This window comes from Thermobia domestica, chromosome 5 (assembly GCF_964235325.1).
Source record: "Thermobia domestica chromosome 5, izTheDome1.hap1.1, whole genome shotgun sequence".
NCBI lineage: Eukaryota > Metazoa > Arthropoda > Insecta > Zygentoma > Lepismatidae > Thermobia > Thermobia domestica.
The window spans coordinates 277480004-277502477 of NC_137458.1; the positions used below are offsets into that span (position 1 = coordinate 277480004).

Genomic DNA, 22474 nt, shown 5'->3' on the forward strand with positions numbered 1-22474 from the left:
TGTGATCACGTATTCGTTTGTGTCATTAGAAAAATGAAAACAAGGTAATTCTAGAAAACCTCAGGGTTCAAACAAATGTAAATTGTTCAATATGAAAAGGTGCACAAAACACTAAAAGGGCACTTGGATCCTAACTCGAGAAAACAAGAACATGGGTGGACATCGCAAAGCTGCTGGTATCGTAAGACAACCTTCGTTTTTTGTGTAAGTTCTATTTTCTTTTCTTTTCAACGGACTTAAATTATTCGTTACTGAATTCTCTATGTCTGTGGGTGATATTTGCGATTTTTTTAAAATTTTGACGCCTTTATTCAATAGAGCATCAAAAACTATCTGAGAAAGTGGAGAATTTTTCGCGTCACTATTACCGTTTGCGAGATATTGGCCAAAGAAAACAAAGAAAAAAAAAGGCCGTACGAACTGGTCGAGCGGTTTGGGGCAATAGTCTGTTAATCATAAGTTTATGTGTTCAAACCCTGTAGGAAGTATTCGTTTTGTTTTTTTGTTTTTTTCTTTCTTAAAAATGTGTTCCTATTTTCATTAGAGGACTGAGAATATTTCTTTGAATAAATCTTTGACAACTACTTTTTCCTCAAATTCGATTAGAAGGGAACATTATATGAATTGCAAATCTAAAATCCAAAGCTGAAAACAAAATATTAAGTATGTTCAATATTTCATTATTATCCTTTGATTTGTAGTTAAAAAATAATTATAAGCATTGATCATTTCAGAAGATTCTCCCCGGGTAACGGTCAATGTATGAATGAGAGAAAACTGATAAAACATTATTAGTCCACTTTGAGCATGATCGAATATATGGCCATGAAGGGGAAACTTTATGTCGACAGGGTCTCTAATTCTCCCATAGATCATGCCCTGAAATCATCGCTGTTTGAAAGGTTTCCTTAACGAATACCTAGGTAGGATATTACATTTATTTCTCGTTCTATGTTTCGAAATGACAAAATCATAATTTTAAAGAGAATTATAATACGATAAGCATAAAGATTTATAGAACTAATGAAGTAAATAGTATTGTGTAAGTTATCGATTTCTAATCGGATTAAAACTAAAATATTTGTTTGCATCGCACTTTAAAGTAAATCCTCTCTATATATAATTCTTACTGGAAAGGATGTTTAACACTAATTACTTAATCAATATTTTTAATAATATATTTTTATTGTAATATTTTTACTATTCAATGTCGTATACACTTCATTTCCCAAAGCAAAACTTCGCAAATGTATAGTGGGCTAGTGAATATTATCAAATAAATTATCATATAGTTTACGTAAACACTGCATCGCCTGATTTGAAACTTCGTACTTTAACTAATAATAATAATAATAATAATAGTAATAATAATAATAATAAAGTGAAATCACAGCCATATCTTCTAAGAATTTCAGGCTAACTCAATAAATGAATTCAACATTATCTCTATTCGAAGTTCTATTTATTCGATTGATTGATTGATTGATTTTAGTTTAGCGTCCCTTTCAGCAGCGAAGCTATATGAGATATGGACCTACTGATTAACGTGGAATCCGAACCACATGAGCTCCCGCCGGGAATTGAACCCGGGTCTCCCACGCCAAAAGCGCGTACGCTAACCGCTTAGCCACGAAGGAGCTCTCTATTTATTCGAATCCGATAGAAATACACAATAACACACTGAACAAGGCTGTGTGATAATATTTAAAAAAAAAACAGTATCACGTAACAGTTTCAACACAACAACTGTGTCTTCATCAGACTTCCACTCCTTCTGGCTGCTGGGAGTTGGTTATCACTTATATATACTGTCCGGAGATCAACTTTTAATTAGGCTCCGCCCCTTCAATAAAAAGTAACACTTGTGTGAATCTCACTTTCACTTTTTAGCTGCACACGTGTCCAATTAAAAGTTTACTTTTTTCGTCGGATGCATTCTGTTCTCTAATTATCCTTATTTTCCTTGTTAATTTTTTCTCTTTCTTAAAGGAAGCCTAATTAAAAGTTGATCTCCGGACAGTATATATAAGTGATGACCAACTCCCAGCTGCCAGAAGGAGTGGAAGTCTGATGAAGACAGTTATTGTGTTGAAACTGTTACGTGATACTGTGTTTTACATATTATCACACAGCCTTGCTCAGTGTGTGATTGTGTATTAGTACAAAATGGAAACAGGGCCTGATAGAATAGTTACCGATAGAAATACAAAAAGAAACTTCGAGAATAGGTAAAAGAAAAATGTTACTTTAGTGGGACTGGAACTAACCTTTAAGAGTTCTTTACAATTTACAGCCAAATGCCTTAGACACTTTGTTTCTTTTCTTTAAGTTGAGCTCCTCCGTGGCTAAGCGGTTAGCGTACGCGCCTTTGGCGTGGGAGACCCGGGTTCGATTCCCGGCGGGAGCTCATGTGGTTCGGATTCCACGTTAATCAGTAGGTCCACGTCTCATATAGCCTCGCTGCTGAAAGGGACGCTAAACTAAACTCAACTCTTTTCTTTAAGTTAACTGATTCACCGAACGTATCTGAGTAACTTGGCTCTATTTTCTACTCGGTTATACACGTTTTACAATAATTTCCTTTAAACTTGAACGACAAGAACACGAATACAAAAACATCAAGAACAGTTTAAATTTCAAAGTTCCCCACCAGGAGTCGAACCCGGGACCCCATACACTAAAGGCACACGTGCTAGCTACTACACCAGTGGTAAGAGCGAATGAAACTTATTTTGAAGTGTCTGAAGTTTATGCCTATTTCACCCTGATGTAATATGTCTATTGAGGTTTTTATGTTTACCGTATTCGTTACTTTGAGGAATGATATATGTTATTCATATAGGTTCTATGACGTATTCGGCCATAAATATTATATAAATTATCAGAATTATTCGTAATATTTCATGCAAATTCGCTGGTGCATGCACAGTAGACAGACAGTGTAATTGGAAAGTGAGTTCAACAGAGATGATGTATTTCGCCGACATTATTTAATAGCTATGTAGAAGAGATTGCGAAAACGAGTCTACCTAATGAAGATGGAATTTCGGTAGGAGATAAAATGATGAGATGTATATACGGTTTGGGGTTGATATGGTTGTTGTCTAAAAAGAATATTAATAAGATGTAGAAAACTTGAGAAAGGCTTCTGAAGAATATGGGATGAACATAAATGTTAGAAAGACAAAAACCATGGTGATTGAAACGAAGCGATCGGTGTCAAATATAGAAGTAGGAGTGGGAGAAAACAACAAATGATTAGTTTTCGATATCTGAGTAGTATTATTAGTGATGATATGACATGCGAACGTGAAATAAAAGCAAGGATAGAAATGGCGACAGAAGCCTTTAGGATGAAGAAAATACTATTTTGTGGCACCTTGAATAGAATTGAAAAAAAAATGCTTCGTGTACTCTACTTTACTATATTTATAAGGCAGAAACATGGACATTACACAAAAATGATGAGAAACAATTGAAGGCTTTCGAAATATGTGCGTGGAGAAAAATGGAGAGAAATAGCTGGGTCGAGAGAAAAACGAATGAGAGGGTGTTAAAAATGGTAGGAGAAAAATATTTTTTGGTAGAAGAAAAAAGAGGAAGAAAAACTGGTTGGGATATTGGTTAAGAAGGAACTGTATCATGAGGGATGAGCTAGAGAATATGGTGGCAGGAAAGAGAGAGAGGGGACGAATTAGACTATATATAAACAGAATTAAGCTATTGGCGATATCAAAACAGAAAAATCGTATGTGAAGATGGAAAGGTTAACAGAAGATCGTGGAGCATGGCAGTTTCTCAGCTGGTAATGGCGGAATACTTCTGATGTAATGATGATGCACAGAAGAAACTGAAAAATCCACTTTAATCTCATTACTAATACTAATCACAATGCAAATTTCTACAGGCTGTCAAAATGAATTGCTCTAAAGACTGTAGAGAAATATCTGTTACTATGCGAGGGGAAATCATAGGTCGAGTAACTATGGGACAAACTGCCATTCAGATAGCTAGGGGTACGGGCTGAGACAAGAAAACAGTAAAGAAATTGATTTAGTAGTATGAAGAAGGTGGTGAATATTTCACATCTCGGCCAAGAAGTGGGAGACCAATATTATTATTATTATTATTATTATTATTATTATTATTATTATTATTATTATTATTATTATTATTATTATTATTATTATTATTAATAATAATAATAATAATAATAATAATAATAATCTCAGGAATTTATATTTACTTCCAGCAAGTCTTTAGCATACCATCTTATTGCAGTATTAGTTTTTATAAAATTGTCAAGCTAAATTTTAAAGAGTCATTATAAGTGGCACTTTATTTATTTATTTATTTATTTATTTATTTATTTCACAATTCATTTCTGCCAGTAGCTTTCGCCCCTTTATTCCCTCTTCATGATTAACCAGAAGGAAGCTGCACGTCCTCAGGTTGGGAACCACTGCTTCCATTAAGGAATTCTGACAACCTGTTTGAAATTTGCATTCGGACTAATATCAGTAAACTGCATTCTTCTGTTTCTACTGCGCATGCACCAGTGAATTTCCATGGAAGATCATGAATAATTCTGATAATTTATTCTGAGGATTTATGGACCAATAAGTAATAGTCTATATCAATAACATACACCATTCCTCAAAGTAACGACTACGGTAAACATTAAAAAATCAATAGACATACATCAGGGTGAAATAGGTATAAACTTCAGACATTACAAAATACTTTTCATTCGCTCTTACCGCTGGTCTAGTGGCTAGCAGGTGTGCCTTTGGTGTACCAGGGCCGGGTTTGATTCCCGGTGGGAGAACTTTGGAATTTTAACTATTTCTAGATGTTTTTGTATTCGTGTTCCTGCCGTTCAAGCTTAAGGGAAATGATTGTAAAACGTATAAACCGAGTAGAAAATAGAGACAAGTTACTCAGATACGTTCGGTGAATCAGTTAACTTAAAAAAAAGAAACAAAGTGTCTAAAGAATTTGGCTGTAAATTGTAAAGAACTCTTAAAAGTTAATTCCAGTCCCACTAAAGTAACATTTTTCTTTTACCTGTTCTCGAAGTTTCTCTTTGTATTTCTATCGGATTCGAATAAATAGAACTTCGAATAGAGACAACGTTGAATTCATTTATTGAGTAAGCCTGAAATTCTTATAAGATATGGCTATGATTTTACTTTATTATTATTATTATTATTATTATGATTATTATTATTATTATTATTATTATTATTATTATTATTATTATTATTATTATTATTATTATTATTATGTAATTTTCTCCAGTTAATTCAATTGAATAGATCATATGACCCCTTTAAGAAGGATAAAGTATTAGACCTACTGTTAACCAATATAGAAAATAATTCAATAATATTTGAAATTCCACTGTTAACAAAAAATTGATCATTTCCATCCACCTTTTCTATTTGAATGGATAATAACAAAAAATGATAGTAATGACTTTGTGAACATCTCAAATCAAGCCAGAATTTATGATTTTAAAAATGCTGATTTTCTAGGTGTATATAATGGAATTAAGGAAATGGATCGGATAGATACAGAATAGTAATATTAATGAATTGATCAATATATTGTATAGCAATATATATGATGTGCTAGATAATTGTGTACTTAAGAAACCAATTAGCAATAGGCCTAAATACAAAGACCCCTGGATGAACAAGGAGCTGAAATCATTAATTAATAAGAAAACCAAATATTTTGTTAAAGCTAGACAAACAAATAGTAATACATGGTATCAAAGATACTCCGATTTACGGAAAATTGTCAAAAAGAAATACTTAGAGGCGAGAAAATCATATTATATGAGTCTGGAAAATAGTGTTGTCAATAACAATATGTTTTTCTGAAAAATATTTAAAAATTCTGATGGCAAGCAAATACCAACTGAAATGAAACATAATGAGAAATCAGTTACAGAATTAAATGATGTTGTGGAATTATTTAACGATGTTTTTAGTGAAAATTTTAATTTAGAATTAGGAAATTACCCAAATAGCCAGGTTATGAATTCTCCTTCGCTCATTAGCAACCATGACGTCATAGATATACCGAATCACTGAGTCTGATGTAATTCATGCAATCAAAGTTATTAAGGCGAGCACAGCTCCTGGTCCTGGCAATATCCCCTATTATATAATTAAAGCCTGTAGTACCGAATTGTCAACTGTTTTAACAAATATGTTTAATGCATCCCTGAGAAATGGTGAGTTTCCTTCAATGTGGAAACAAGTATACATTGTACCAGTACACAAAGCAGGTGATCGTAGAATTATAAAAAAATTATAGACCAATAACACTAGTCAATGCATTTTGCAAGATTTTTGAAATTATAATCCACAAACTTTTATATTTTAATGTAAAAAAACAAATTAAGTGAATTTCAGCATGGATTTTATAAAGGGAAATCGATTGTAACAAATCTTGTACATTTTACTGATTTTACGTATTTAGGACTTAAGAATAGATTACAAGTAGACACTATATATATAGATATGTCAAAAGCTTTTGATTCCATAGAGCATGAACTTCTTATTGATAAATTAAAAAACATAGGTCTATCTCCATTGTACATTCGATGGTTTGTAAGCTATCTAGCAAACAGAACGTTTAAAGTAAAAATTGCTCAAATAACCTCTATGTACGGTTATATAAAGAATGGCATACCTCAGGGATCTCCTCTGGGACCCCTTCTTTGTTCAATATTTATTAATGATTTGCTGAGAAAATTAAATACTCAAATATTTTGTTGTATGCCGATGATTTAAAATTATTTAGAATAGTAAATAGTGAGTATGATAACTACTTACTACAGGAAGATCTAGATACTGTTAGTACATGGTGTAAAAGTAACTTATTGAAAATAAATTGTGAGAAAACTAAATACATATCATATACTAACAAAACCCAATACTACGTGAGCAAATATGTAATTAATGGAGTAACATTGCATAAAGCCGAACAGATTAAAGATTTGGGTATAGTGTTTGACAGAAACATGAAATTTACCTATCATATAAATGATACAATCCAAGGGACTAGAAGAATAATAGGGTTTCTTTTCAAACAATGGCCTGAGTTTAGAAATGCCAGTTCATATGTATACTTATACAAGATGCTTGCAAGATCAAAATTAGAGTTCGGTGTAGTTATTTGGAATAGGTATAGTATAGGTATAACATTGGCAAACAAAATTGAATCAGTACAAAAATGTTTTATTAGGTTACTCTGTTATAAAATGAATAGAGATTACTACTCACGTAGTTATGAATACTGGTGTCAATTTTGGGGATTGCAGGCATTGAGCGAGAGGAGAAAAGTTATTGAAAGAGATTTTATTAAGAAACTACTAGACAATAGCTATAATAGTGAATATTGCTTGCATAATATAGGTATAAGGATACCAATGTATAATACAAGAAATATATCAACATTAGTTCCTTTGAATCCGAAATCTGTAATTTTAAGAAGATTGACCAATTCTTTTAATTTAGTTTAATTTATTTTTATCAGTATAAAAGCATGAATTTTAGAGCTTGACAAATATTATTTTTACTACTTATGATGACTATTTTGATGCTAAAAAAGGTGTTAATTTGACAAGGAATTATTAATCCGATATTATTTTACTTTATTTTATCATTATGTTTTATTGTTTTAGTATGTAGCTTTCATTGTATGTAATATGTGTTTATCTTGTCTGATAAAGTGCTGTATTTTTGCCGTTAGGCTGTTCATGGCACAGAAATAAACATTATTATATTATTATTATTATTATTATTATTATTATTATTATTATTATTATTATTATTATTATTATTATTATTATTATTAGTTAAAGTACGAAGTTTCAATTCAGGCGATGCAGTATTTACGTAAACTATATGATAATTTATTTGATAATATTCACTAGCCCACTATACATGTGCGAGGTTTTGCTTTGGGAAATGAAGTGTATACGACATTGAATAGTAAAAATATTACAATAAAAATATATTATTAAAAATATTGATTAAGTAATTAGTGTTAAACATCCTTTCCAGTAAGAATTATATAGAGAGAGGATTTACTTTAAAGTGCGATGCCAATGAATATTCGAGTTTTAATCCGATTAGAAATCGACAACTTACACAATACTATTTACTTCATTAGTTCTGTAAATATTTATGCTTATCGTATTATAATTCTCTTTAAAATTATGATTTTGTCATTTCGAAACATAGAACGAGAAATAAATGTAATATCCTACCTAGGTATTCGTTAAGGAAACCTTTCAAACAGCGATGATTTCAGGGCATGATCTATGGGAGAATTAGAGACCCTGTCGACATAAAGTTTCCCCTTCGTGGCCATATCTTCGATCATGCTCAAAGTGGACTAATAATGTTTTATCAGTTTTCTCTCATTCATACATTGACCGTTACCCGGGGAGAATCTTCTGAAATGATCAATGCTTATAATTATTTTTTAACTACAAATCAAAGGATAATAATGAAATATTGAACATACTTAATATTTTGTTTTCAGCTTTGGATTTTAGATTTGCAATTCATATAATGTTCCCTTCTAATCGAATTTGAGGAAAAAGTAGTTGTCAAAGATTTATTCAAAGAAATGTTCTCAGTCCTCTGATGAAAATAGGAACACATTTTTAAGAAAGAAAAAAAAAACGAATACTTCCTACAGGGTTTGAACACATAAACTTATGATTGACAGACTATTGCCCCAAACCGCTCGACCAGTTTTTTTTTTTTTTTTTTTTTTTTTTTTTTTTTTTTTTTTTTTTGTCAGCTGACTCTCTGAACGTGTTTCAGTAACTTACTTGAACTACTTATTACTAATTTTACTTGCTTTACTCATTTATAACTTGCTTTCTCCAATTACCTAGAGCGACAGGGACACGGACACAGAAATATCGAGGACAGTTAAAATCACAAAGGCTCTCCCACCGGGAATCGAACCCGGGACCCCAGTTCGTACGTCTTCACTGAGCTTCTTTAGACTTTTGTGTAAAGTGGTTTCCTGCTCCACTTTTTTTTTTTTTTTTTTTTTTGTATATGTCGATACAACTATAAGTTTGTTGTGAATATTTGGGCGTTACAGGGCTTGCAATGCATAAAAATCTTTTTCGTATAAACTACATTCAATTCTACGTCCTAATAACTTATATACGACAGGTTGAATCTGTGAAATGATTGGGGTTGGAGTGATCGTAAATGTTTTCATAGTTAGGAGCCTCGGTATGCAAACCCGCTTAACGTGGGGATTTACTTCTTTGTAATTTGGTAAATAAAACTCTGTATTTTGTGGAAAAGAAAGGAAATAGATAGAAAACGCTTGCCTTTTACTTTAATTTTACCCAACATCTTATTGAACTAAGAACAGGCAGAGATACTTGTCTTTCAATATGTTAGTCCCTTAGTTAATTCAAAAACAAACTCCAGTTTAACCTATTATTTAAACATAATGTACAAACGAAACAAAAATTACAAACTTTCTGAAGTAATTATTTTCGTCTCTAAATTCTGCCTCAGTCTTACAAGATACTAAAACAGAAGTACGTAAAATACGTTATAGCAACGTTCACAGTAGAAATTAATGCGCTTTTCTCTATGAATAGACGGGATTTAGGATTTAGATTTCTGGGCTTTCGGCATCTAAGGCCATTTAGCCCGTCACGATTTGAGGGATGACGTCCCTCGGCGACCACACAATCCGGGGAAATGGAAGGAAGGAAGGATTGGGAAAGTAAGGAAGCGGCCTGGGACCTATAAGTTAGGTACCACCCCGGCATTTACCTGGTGTGAATGAGGAAAACCCAGGAAAACCTCATTCAGGGTGGCTGGCCTGAAAAAGCGTATTACATTTTTTAGACCGAGTGACCCCACCGGGAATCGAACCCGGGACTGCTTGCACCGAAGGCGAGAGCGTTAGCGACTACGTTCTTATGAATAGACGATGAGTTACTTTCAAAACTTATATACTATATGTGCATATATAAGCATTTGTTTAAAATATGACTCTTGCTTCTATTCGTAGAACAAGTGGAACTTCATTTTGTAGTTATTTATAGAAGTATTTACGTATATGACTTTATGCTCTGTGTAGTTCAACCTTAACTGCAGCTGATAACACGAGAAAATGCAAGCCACACGATTGTAAGATTACCTGCACTCAAATTAAAAGATATCGAAAAATTTTTCAGGTCATATTTGCAGTAGGTAAACGATGAAATTAAGAATGACTATGAGAATAACAACATGAAAATACGAGGGTGGTTCAAAAAGCAAAGCCTTCAAGGTGATATCTTTATTTGTATTTGACAGATGGCAGAGATACAGGTATCAGTGGAAAGCTTGTAATGTCAGCTACAAATAGTGGCATAATTTTTCAACATAGTCTTCATTATGGGCAACACACTTACGTCAACGCAAAACAAGACTTTTTTTTTTTTATGTCATCGGCGAATAATTGTCTGCTGGCGACATCATTGCCGAACTGCTGCTTTTACCTTCGTGTCAAACTGTATCGTTAGCCCTTAAGGTGATCCTTAAGTTTGGGGAAGAACCAAAAGTCGCGGGGCGCAAGATCCGGACTATAGACAGGATGAGGAAGAATGCCAACAACACTTTGCCAGCAGATAGGACAACTTTGAATTTTTTGGCGGAGGAAAGGGCGTGTGGCGGTACTCCATCGACTGACGTTTCGTTTCCGGGTCGTAATAGTCTGGAGGAAAAACCCTACTTTTGGACCAAACCAAAAATTTCAGTATGTCTAATGTTTTTCAGCGGTTTTTAGCTCATTTGAGGGTGCTGAATCTCAATCTGCCGGGTGTACAAATGTACACCTTGAGCATTTTGAGTAATTCAAGATGGCGGCTGTAAAAGTGACAGAAATATTTTTGTATATTTTATCAAGATGGGTATCAAATTATATGTTTATTGGGTTGCAGATTCCAATAATAAAGCCAAAAATGTTATGAAATTGATACAAATCGAGATATTCAATATGGCGCCCAATATAGTGGTTGCAAAAGAAGTTTATGTTGTCATTTCTTAAACCTATTTTTGAAAAAAAAAATATTTACTGACATGAGTAATAATAAACCGTAAAATCTTAATTTTGTGCTCACAGATGGCTGCATTTTCATAGAATTTAGGAAAAATATCTCAGAAACAAAATAAGAGATACTTCAAAGTGAAATACTAAAACGATTTATGAAAGGCGAACATGTTCTGCGTCACAAACCAGGTATCTGGAATGCTATATGGTCAGGCATGTTCATTGAGAATATATTTATGCGTTATGGCCATGGACCAGGAGGAATAATCGGACTTACACTAAATCCATCAGCAGTGAAGCGATGGACTTTCAGCCTTCACACCTACAGTCGTTTAGTAAACGACATTTATGTCATGAGAGATGCTGGACAAGATATGGAAATAACTAAGCATAAGGAAGGAATGCCATCTTGAGTAAAAGGAGATGCTGCAGATCGAATTAAGTTAAAGGAAAAGCTGTTTCGTATAGATCCTCTGAAGACCGATAATCACCCAAAAACTATTGTGAATATTGTGACAGGGAAAATTTGTTCCCAGAAAGTGAATGTTGATAATGCTGTTGAGATAGGTGAGAAGGCGTTGTGTTCTTACGAAGAAAAACTACCAACTGGTTTTCACGATCCAATCTAAACAACGGTTCGTAATGTTTCCTGCGATGACGCCAAAAGAACAGCTAGTATTGGTGTCATTGACACAGAAGTCTTGTACACGCGTGCAATGTGTCTCACATCTACAAGAGATATTGATGCTAAAAGAGTGATTTCATATGAGCTTGCCGTTGTTCTCACATCTTTGTTTGATGAATATGGCACTCCCAGGTTCTGCAAAAGTAAGTCAAAACTGAAACAAATATTACAGGTAGAGAAGTCTATCGTACAAGCACGTACAAGCACGATGATGCTATCATACTTGATGGTTGTGCTGTTTTGTGGGTGATCAACTGGCCATCTAACGGAACTGTTCTTGACTTCATAAAATTGTATCGGTCATATGTGCTTGAAAAATTGAACAAATGCAACGTGTACCTGGTATTTGACTAATATAAGGAGTACAGCATCAAAGGAGGAATAAGAAGCGTCAGAACAGGATCAACATGTAGCAGGTATCATAAATTGTCTTTCAACACGTCCTTGCCCTCCCAACAAGTTGTGCTGAATGTTACGAAGAATAAGGTACAACTAGTACAGCTGATCTGCAAGTATCTAATGACAGAAAGGTTGCCATCAGATTCCACCAAAAGCCTATTCATCACTGGACCAGAAGATGTTACAACAGAAATAACTGCTGATTGTATCAAGGAACGTCCAGATATGAAAAACACTCACGAAGAGGCTGATGTCATAATTATCAAACAAGTAGTGATGGTAGCCAATCAGCTGGACAGAAATTGTACAGTAAATGTAATTAGTGATGACACGGATGTTCTTCTCCTCCTGATGCACCACTACCACACACAAAAACTTACTTGTAACATTTTTATGGAGGCAACTCAAATTCATAGAGTTATTGACATTGGATTGTCTGTGTCCAAATACCGTGATATTGTTTCAAACTTACTAGCACTTCATTCTCTTTCTGGCTGCGATACAGTTCCTACTCTTTACGGCATTGGAAAGCAGAAGGCAATGAAAGTACTACAAAGTGGGAAGGAGCTTCAAAAGCTTGGAAATAAGACATCACTACTTGAAGATGTGATTCAGGAGGCAACTGAGTGATTCAGGAGCTTCTTGCTATGGTAGTAGGATAACTGGCTCTACAATGTCTGATGTCAGAAGAGATGTCTGGCTGAAGAAATTGTCAAAGAAGTCTGCCGTACATATCCCGAAATTGAAGAGCTTGCCACCAACTACGGAGGCCTTCTCTGAAAATGTAAAAAGAGCTCATTTCCAGGCTTGTATTTGGAAACAAGCAGATAAGCCAGACCCACCAGACATGGATCCGACAAATTTTGGGTGGTATCGTGATGAGTTGAACAAAACATTGGAACCAGTTACTGTACCACCAGGAACTGTGATGGAACCGAAAGACATCTTGAAGATGGTGAGTTGCTGCTGTTCTTCTGAAAACATGTGTAAAGGACGTTGTGACTGTGTGGCAAATCATAATAGCTGCACTGACTTCTGCAATTGTGAAGCCTCTAAAAGATGCCAGAATATCTTCACACGTCAAAATACTAGGAATCTAGAAGACGAAAACATGGATACTTCTTCTGACGAAGATTGACAAGTGACTGATCTGTGATATTTATTATTTTGTTGCGGAGTAACATAGAAACATCTTCATTTTGTATTGTAAATGTACATATTTCGCATTAATGTGGCCAGCAACATAATTCTTGATTAAGAAAACGTCTAGGAAAAAAATATAAGAAAATCTTCAAACCTAAGCTTGTGCTTTTGTTTTCTTTTGCACACAGAAAGGAATGGTTTTGTAAATAAATATAGAGAAGCCCAAAATGTGGAAAAAATGTTCTGGAGCGCAAACAAGGTGAGCTGCGGTGACGGAAAAAGTATCAACACCCAATCCAAAATTTCAATGTATCAGATATTGTTCTAAGTATGTACCTAGCTCGAGGGTTGCGAATCTGAATATTCCATATTGAATATATTGATTTCTATAAATTTCATAAGGTTTTTGAAGTAACTATTGAAATCTGCAACCCAAAAAACATATAATTCGATACCTATGTCGATATAATACTCCAAAAATATTCTTGTCAATTTTACGGCCGCCATATTGGGTGCCTTATTGAATACCTCGATTTGTATCAATTTCATAACATTTTTGACATTATTATTGGAATCTGCAACCCAAAAAACGATTTGATACCCATCTTGATAAAATATACAAAAATATTCCTATCAATTTTACAGCCGCCATCTTGAATTACTCGAAACACTCAAGGTGTACATTTGTACACCCAGCAGATTCAGATTCAGCACTCTCAAATTAGGTAAAAGCCACCGAGAAACATTAGACATACTGAAATTTTTAGTTTCGATGGATTTCCTTCAGACTATAATGGCGTATCCATGAATGTTCCTGGCGCACAACTTTCCGCAGTCAGAAATTCAATAACACCCCGCTGTTTCAACCGGACGTCCCCACCGAATTCCATGGATTGCTCCACTACTCTGGAACGAGAAGAAATAGGAAGGTGAACCAAGTGACATTCTATACCTTTTCTATACCTTAAACATCAGTGCCTTAATGATAAACAATTCAGAATGTTTGCAGTACTATTTGCCAAGTAGTGGGCTTGGAGGCAATACTTTCTGAATCACCCACGGAGTAACCTCATTCTTTCTCGGTGAAGCTCTGCAGTTTAATACAGTTGCTATTCATTGGCCTTTGATTTGTGCGAGGAATTCGATGAATTTTGTGATGTCATTTTGTTGATTGTCAATAACAAAAACAAAAACAAAAAAAAAAAATCAACCTTGAAACAGATCCGTTGTGTTGACAATTTTATTATTATTATCAATTTTGAGTCACCTATCAGTGTTCGTTTGTTTTTAATGTCTTTTTCTTCTTCCTTGAACCGTACTGCTTCTACCATTATAACAATGTGTCATGGTCGCGCTGTATAACGTTATATTAAACATCACTTCCGTTTTGCTACTTTCTAAAAGCTAGATGGACTATAAGTAATTATAAGAGGATAAATGCCAAGTACCTTACATACAAGACACCAAAACCCTTCATCTCCAGTGAACACAGTACTCATAAAAATGGTAATTAGAAAATATAAAAATATATTTGCAAGGAACATCACAAACGTCAATCCTATGTTTGGGTTATCCTTGTTAATCTTGAGTGCTTCATCCCACTGGACACCGTAGCCTAAAATAAATAACTAAATAAGTAAATAAAGTAAATGAATTAATACAGGGCTGCAGTAAAGAAAGGAATTAGAGATGCTCTAATATTCTAAACTAGTTGTTTCTAACTCCTCGATACGATGAATGACGCAGAAGCGCGGTTTTACGAGGGAAAGTAAAAAATTATCCGCAATATAGCTATAACTTTTTTACATTGTTCATACTCAGGCACGTAGATAAAGGGGGGTCCGGGGGGTTCCCCCCTTCGAGACCAGAAATGAAAAAAATAAGGATGAAACAAAATGAAACGAGAAAAAGAAGAATCAGAGTTAAAAATAAACTACAGGAAGCTTTTGGTTACTCTTTTTATGAGGAGATTTGTAGTACTTTCAATACATGGTAGCGAAGTGAGCGAGATATCCTGGAAGAGTCAGGGAATTTGAAATTTCTAGAAAAGTTACCGATTTTTCAGAATTTCTAGTCAGGGAGATTTTCAAGCTTCGGAAAGCATAGTGCCATTCTGTAACAGCGTGGACATTTTTTATCATAATTTTTCGTCATTTCATCGTTGCAGTATCAAACATGTTAGTTCAAAAACAATTTTCTACTGCTCCTTTAACCTGTCATTTGGAACAGACAGTAGTTGACGGAATAATAAAAACAAAAATTTATGTGGAAAGAAAGTTCTGTTAACATTTGATTCAGCAGAGAAAGGAACGCAGATATTGTAAAATATTTTACAAGACATTATTGAGTATGTACGTTTTATAATAGTGAATATGTACTTTTTATAATAGTTGAGGTCATAATGAAAGGAAAATTGTTATATTTGAATAAACAGAGGAAGGACGTAAATATTGTACTCGAGATTTCTTCATAGTTTGTTGTTGAAATACTTACCAACCTCATACCTCATTTTATTGTCCTAACAAACCATAGTAAAGTAGTTTAGATTAATCGAGCTCGTGGGCCTTCAGAATTTCATGTCACGCCCCCCTCCCCCCGTTACGAAATCCTGGCTAAACGAACCAATATATATTCCAGTAAAATAGTTTAGAATGATCGAGTCCCTGGTATGATGATCAAAGTATTTCATGACCACAGTAGTATTGTACTATGGTAAGTTTCAATCCTTGTTAAATTATGGAATAATTTTCTGGGGAGCCTCCTATTTCAGTTTTACTACTTTTCGTCTACAGAAAAAAGGCAATAAGATCTATTTTTAATCTATCACCAAGGTCCTCATGCAAAAGGGTCTTTCAGTCAAATAAAATTTTAATTGTGCCTTGTCTGTATATATACAAAAGTAACATATATGTAAAGAGAAATGAAAGTACTTTTCTTCATGTTGACGATATACATTCATACAACACACGACAAAAGAATAACATATTCACAGCATACCAAAACTATGCGTGCACCAAAAGAAGTGTTCTTCCTATGTCCGCTAAGTTGTTTAATAAGCTCCCAAGTTATTTGAAGGATATCAAAAACATACGGAATTTCAAAAATGAACTATTTAATTTTTTGTGTAAGAAAATGTATTATCATATTAATGAATACTTGGGTGATAGTTTGTAAAATAATGTAATATCAATTATATTGAAATGTCTTATTATTATTTGACAAGTCCTATGTACTGGTCTCTGACCAATAATGTATGACATGGATGAATAAAAGAATGAATGAATGAATGTCACGGATCTCCCCCCCCCCTTCACGAAATCCTGGCTACGTACCTGTTTGTACTGACCTCTGTCCTAATTTATTTTATTGTTTTTCTGTTGTGCTCATGCTAAGAAAGTTTGATCCTAATTCCTCCATTTGTCTTTCTTTTGTTGCAGATAGATCATGGCCACTCCATTAAAAGTTTGCGCCAAAGAGGAACAACGACCAGTGATCCGGTTTCTGTGGTCGGAAGGTGTATCAGGGGCCGCAATCCAGCAAAGACTTTCGACACAATACGGGAACAGTGTTTTGTCGCAACAGACTATCTACGAATGGCTTAAAAAAATAAAAAATTATCGCATAAGTGTTACGCACGAGGAAGGATGGTCTCAAGGTTTCAATTTAGTTTCGTTTAGTTCAGTTGAGTTCATACCGTTGCATAACGCCAGAAAACCATATTGTATAATTTCTTGGGTAGAGCAATAAAATGTACTCGGGATTTGTACTTTCTCTTCACCTTTTTATAATAAAAGTCTTTTATGTACACAAATTATAATAAGTAATTTCTCTAATATTTTAGGTAAGATTAAGATAGAGCCCGGTGACCAAGCGTCGTGGGCTTTGAGATGAGGTACTCTCGGTTACCGTGCGTTGTGAGAAAGAGGAAAGGAACCCAATGACCAAGCGTCGTGGGTATAAGGATGAGTACCTCTCGGTGACCGAGCGTCGTGAGAGGGGTTTTAGGTGTTTCGATCAATCCGGGAAGATTGATGTTGGTCGAGGCGTGCAGTTCCCTTTTATCCTGTATTGTCGGTTTCCTTCGTTGATTCTCGTCCTTCCGACTGTTGGCGATGGTGATCGACTCCTCTTCGGGACCGTCGTCTGTTTGTTTTTATTTATTATTAACACATGTAGTTCACACACGTGGTTATTGCATGACGTGTAGACATGCGGAACCTTACATTATATATAATTCATATAATGAAGAAGGTTCATATAATCTTATATATATATATATATATATATATATATATATATATATATATATATATATATATAAGATTATATAAACCTTCTACATTTGGAGTGTTCAGAGAACAAGAGAATCAAGTATAACTATAAAAATTGTGGAATAAAGAGACATAAAATTTGTAACGTATGCTTAAGTTTTTTAAGTTTTTTTTTTTAATTATGAGAATTATTTACAAAGCTAGACACGAATCTTTTAACTCTGAAAGGAGCTTCAGATAGAGATCTTAAAGATGAAATATCTCCAAAATGCCCCCCCCCCCTTACCAAAAAAGAGGAGTTAATTCCCTTGTACACTGAACTAGTCACAGGGGCCGCGGTTGCTCAGTGGTAGAGCGTTCACCTCTGGTGCTTGGGGTCCTGGGTTCGATCCCAGCCCCCGCCAAGTGAACTTTGTGGTGGACAAACACCGTGTGCGTGGGTTTTCTCGGGGTTCTCCCGTTTCCTCCCACTTTCTTCATTCCACCCTTTCACTCATCTCTCATCATCACCGTCTCCTTTAGCCTAACCGGCATAACCGTGGAACGTAAAACTTAAAGATTTCATTTTTTCATTTTGAACTAGTCACAGTTCTAGGGTCAACTATTGTTGAAGCTATCAATGTTCGTGTTGTACAGGAATTTGCTCGCAAAAAGGTACTATTCGTTAAGATTGTTTTCTGAGACTATTATAAAGAACTTGTACTATAAATATATCATTTTATTTTTCATTTCTTTCTCCACCATTTGCTAATTTCCTTTCCCATTACATGCATAGTTACTGGGTAGTGTCTCCAAAATACTATGAGACACGAAAAAAAAAAAAACTCGTATTTTTAAATTTCAACGAAGTACTATTGAGTATTATTGCAAGAATAAAGGTCATAGACTAATCCCGGTAGAGTTACTATTTTTTAACACGTTGACTGCCACGTGTATAGTTAAGTATACACATGGCGTAAGTAACTACAGTTCAGGTGTATACTTAAGTATACATGCGCTAGATTCGTCATGTGTGTTATTAACCATTGCACATCCTACTTTGTTATTAGGAGACACATCAGATGTGGGCTCAGTATCTTTTATTTTATTATGTTTACGGTTTTATTTTTGGGGAATGAGGGGTGAAGTTTTGGATCCAGTTGCATAATTTTCTTTTATTTGCTCTTAGTTTTTGAAATCTGCTTGTTGATACAATCTGTATATCTAGAATTTGAAGAAGAAACAGTAAGCACAACTAACATACTGACATATGGGAACGTTTCTTAACATTTTCTTTGAAAGATATATAATATAATATATTATATAATATAATAATATAATATATTAATAATATATTAATAATATATTAATATAATATAATATAATATATTATATTATAATGTTTTGTTTTATTACAGTAGATAAAACATTAACTTATATCCTCAATTGAAATACATAAAGAAAGCACATATCAACCTGAAAAAGGAAGAAAAGATTTCATGATTTTGCAAAATACAATGTAATTAGAAAGAAAATCACAAGTCTAATGGAGTAGATTAAAACAGTCTCTACACAAGTATGGACTCTTAGGGCAGGTATCGCAATAGCTCATAAAATAAATTGCAAGCAAGTGTTCCAAATCTCAAACAAATAAATAGTTCCTGAATTGAAATATTCAATGTTATTGGAAAGAAATATGGCAAGTCTAACAAAACTGATTAAAACAGTCTCTACTTAAGTATGGACTCTCAGGGCAGGTATCACAGTAGGTCACAACTTGGGTTCACGCTTCAGTTTGTCATTTATTAGCTGACCACTTTTTCCATACTTTTTGTAACACAAAACACACGGCACCTTTTTGTAACATGAAACACCTGAAAATTATAATATACATTATATTCTGCTGAAATGTGGCCACTGGAACAGAAGAACAAAACGAAAACGTAGAATAACAGTGAACGAAATTATGCGTGTATACTTTAGTATACACGTGGCTTGGAATGAACTATGGACCTTCCTCGGTCACGTGTATACTACTAAAGTATACACGGCTAAAAAATGTTTCGAAACATCGGAAACAACACTGAAAACTTTAAAAGCTGCGAAAATGATATTAAAACGACACAAAAAGACGAAAAATAAAAAATTGAAAATTTGAAGCGAAATCACCCAGAATCCGAAATTTGCCTGGCAGGTAACATGTATGCACAATGAGCAATTTTCTGTAACCTGCTAATCCCAAAAGGGTTAATGTTATATTACTCGAATTTGGAAACTAGCACAGCAATTTCAGTCACAGCACTACAATCAGCACAAAAACTCCTACATTAATAACATACATGGTAAAATTGACTGTCCCAATCTTACTTCGAAGACTCAATTGCATGTCCCGTCAGGTAAAACCCGTGTGGGAAATAGCAGTACACTTTATTGCAAAAAGGCAAGAACAAATATCCTCGCTAAGTCTCCTATATGAAGGATGAGTGCTTCCTACATTATAATTGAAAGGATATTTGTTATAGACGTTTTTGGAATGTAGGAGACAGTATATAAGAATAGACTTAAAAACATATATGTGATAATGAAATGTATAAATATATAATCTTGTTAATATATATAACTGTGGGCAAATGTATTTCTAAGGAACAACACTGTAACTGAGCCTATAGCCTGTTGTGTTGAATAAATAAATAAATAAAATAAATAAATTAGTTGAAATAATTTAGGAAAGCGAAAAAGATTAGAAATTTGCTGCTCAGTGCAATAGTTTCACTATATGTGAACTACATTAGTTTGTTTGTATATTCTCATCTCTCAGCATTACAAATGTAAGATTAATAACGCTAAAATACCTTTAGCTCTACAAACCTCACCTAAAGTTTCTGACATCTCAATAATCTTATATGCTATATGTAAACAACATGTTGGCACTAAACAAGTAGCTACTTTCTGGCCATATGTGAAATACATATATCTCACTGGTAGATATCCAACAGCCACTATCAGTGATATAACCCATACTATCGTTAAAATTACTTGAGCAACAAGAGCTGAAAAATAGAGATGTTCATCATATTAGGAAGTTAACTAAACATATAGAAATCATCTTAATCATTGAAACAATTAATGAAATAAAAAAATAATGGCAGAAAAAATAACGGTTAAGATTAACTTCATAATTAATTGACTAGAATTAATATTTAAAATGACAATTCTCACTATATTGTCTACTGTTGTGAAAGTTAATATGACATGTAATAGCTAACTTTAAGAGCATGGGAAAATTAATCTATTATGAAAAGCTACTGTTTTGAAACAAAACTGACAATTTATTAAGAGAAATGGATAAACATTATAAAACAAAGAAATAACTTTTATTAATGTAAATTATGTACAGTGAAACCTGTCTTTAACGGAATCCAACGAGACTAACAAAAAATTTCCGTTAAAGATAGGTTTCCGGTTTACGAAGGTAGACCTATGCAAAAAAAAAAAAAAAAAAAAAAAAAAAAAGTGCATGCGTATAATGGACATACTGACATCTTTTATTGATAGTAGCATTGCCCAATCAAACAATGCACAATCGATAGAGGAGTCAAGAAAAGTGAGAAATCCAAAGTTTTACGGGCCTACAACCAGAAACACAGAAGATACAGATGAAAGAAGGATTTAGAATCATGTGAAAATAACAATGCGAAAAATACACTGACGCAGAAAGAACTTGAAAATGACTAAAGTAATCAAAATGACATTTACACAACAGTATAGTAAGCAAATATTGTACCCAGAAACATGCTCAATAACATCATATGTAATGCAGTGTTACCAACTGAGCACAGAATGAAGTTTTGTTAAATGGCACGGAACATAAATTATAACATCTAGAACAGAGCTGTCGAAATGGCGGCCCGCGGGCCGCATGCGGCCCGCCAAACCATTTTCTGCGGCCCACAAAGTTCTCACGATTTACTATATTTTATTACTGATAATATTTTCATTTATATTTATTTATTCTTTTAATGTTTCCACTCTCTTTCGAAATAAGGCATCCATTTAGCGCTTCTGAACAACAAAATGGCGCGGGCATCCACAGCAACTCTAGGGTCGGTAAAGTAACTACAGGCAAGGCATCGTTGTGGAGAGGCAGATTACTTCAATACATTAAACCAAACCAATACATCTGATCTTGCTTTGTAAAGCAGACCTTTTCTTCACCGAACCCTGCCTAGAAGATAAAAAATTTAGCACACTTTCCAAGTTTCAGTCGTCTGACATTAGATTTTGAAATGGAAGAATTTGATTTTTCTGAGTTCTGTAAAAACATCACGACTATTATGAAAGAATTTACTACAAGATTCTCAGATTTTGACAAACAAAAACGACATTGCATTATTTACAAATCTATTTCCACCCAAACTAGCAGCTCGAACTTTATGACTTTCAAGCTAATCCTATCTTTCAGATAAGGACAAAGAAAGAAGTAGATTAGAAGTAGATCTAACGAACGTTTTCCTAACTTTTGTGAGTTTTATCGGAAAATACTGTCAATATTTGGTAGTACTCATTTGTGTGAAAGAGCGTTTTTCACCATGAAAAATGCGAAGAATCGCTTCAGAAGCTACCTTGGAGATTCTCCTCTTTTATATCTTCTGCGGCTCGCAACAACAGAAATGGTTGTACACTCATGTCCAAAATTATTGTTGCATGTCTAAAAATATGTTGTTGCAGGAATATAATTTGATAACGAGTTCGCACGGTATTCCTTGTAATGTTAGTATATGTATAATAGACAAAGACATGCATGTGGCAAATTTCAAGTCAAAAGAGCAGTAAATAAGAACAATAAAACAAAAATAAAACTTTCTTGTCCATTTAGCAACATTTTGTTTTACTCATT

The 22474-nt window shown here is 33.9% G+C and overlaps 1 protein-coding gene across 3 annotated transcripts in view; it reads right to left on the bottom strand.

Annotated features, from left to right (window-relative positions):
* LOC145686642 (phospholipid-transporting ATPase ABCA3-like) overlaps window positions 1-22474 on the bottom strand; it is a 274059-nt gene that overhangs the window by 217336 nt on the left and 34249 nt on the right. For 2 of the 3 annotated variants that reach the window (XM_081760117.1, XM_081760119.1), the window contains exons 5-6: window positions 20451-20627; window positions 14776-14942 (exon numbers count right to left, since the gene is read on the bottom strand). The exons of the other annotated variant lie outside the window; for it this stretch is intronic. In XM_081760117.1, the coding sequence (XP_081616243.1) occupies window positions 14776-14942; window positions 20451-20627 (344 nt within the window). The remainder of the gene's footprint in view (window positions 1-14775; window positions 14943-20450; window positions 20628-22474) is intronic. 3 annotated transcript variants of the gene reach the window in all.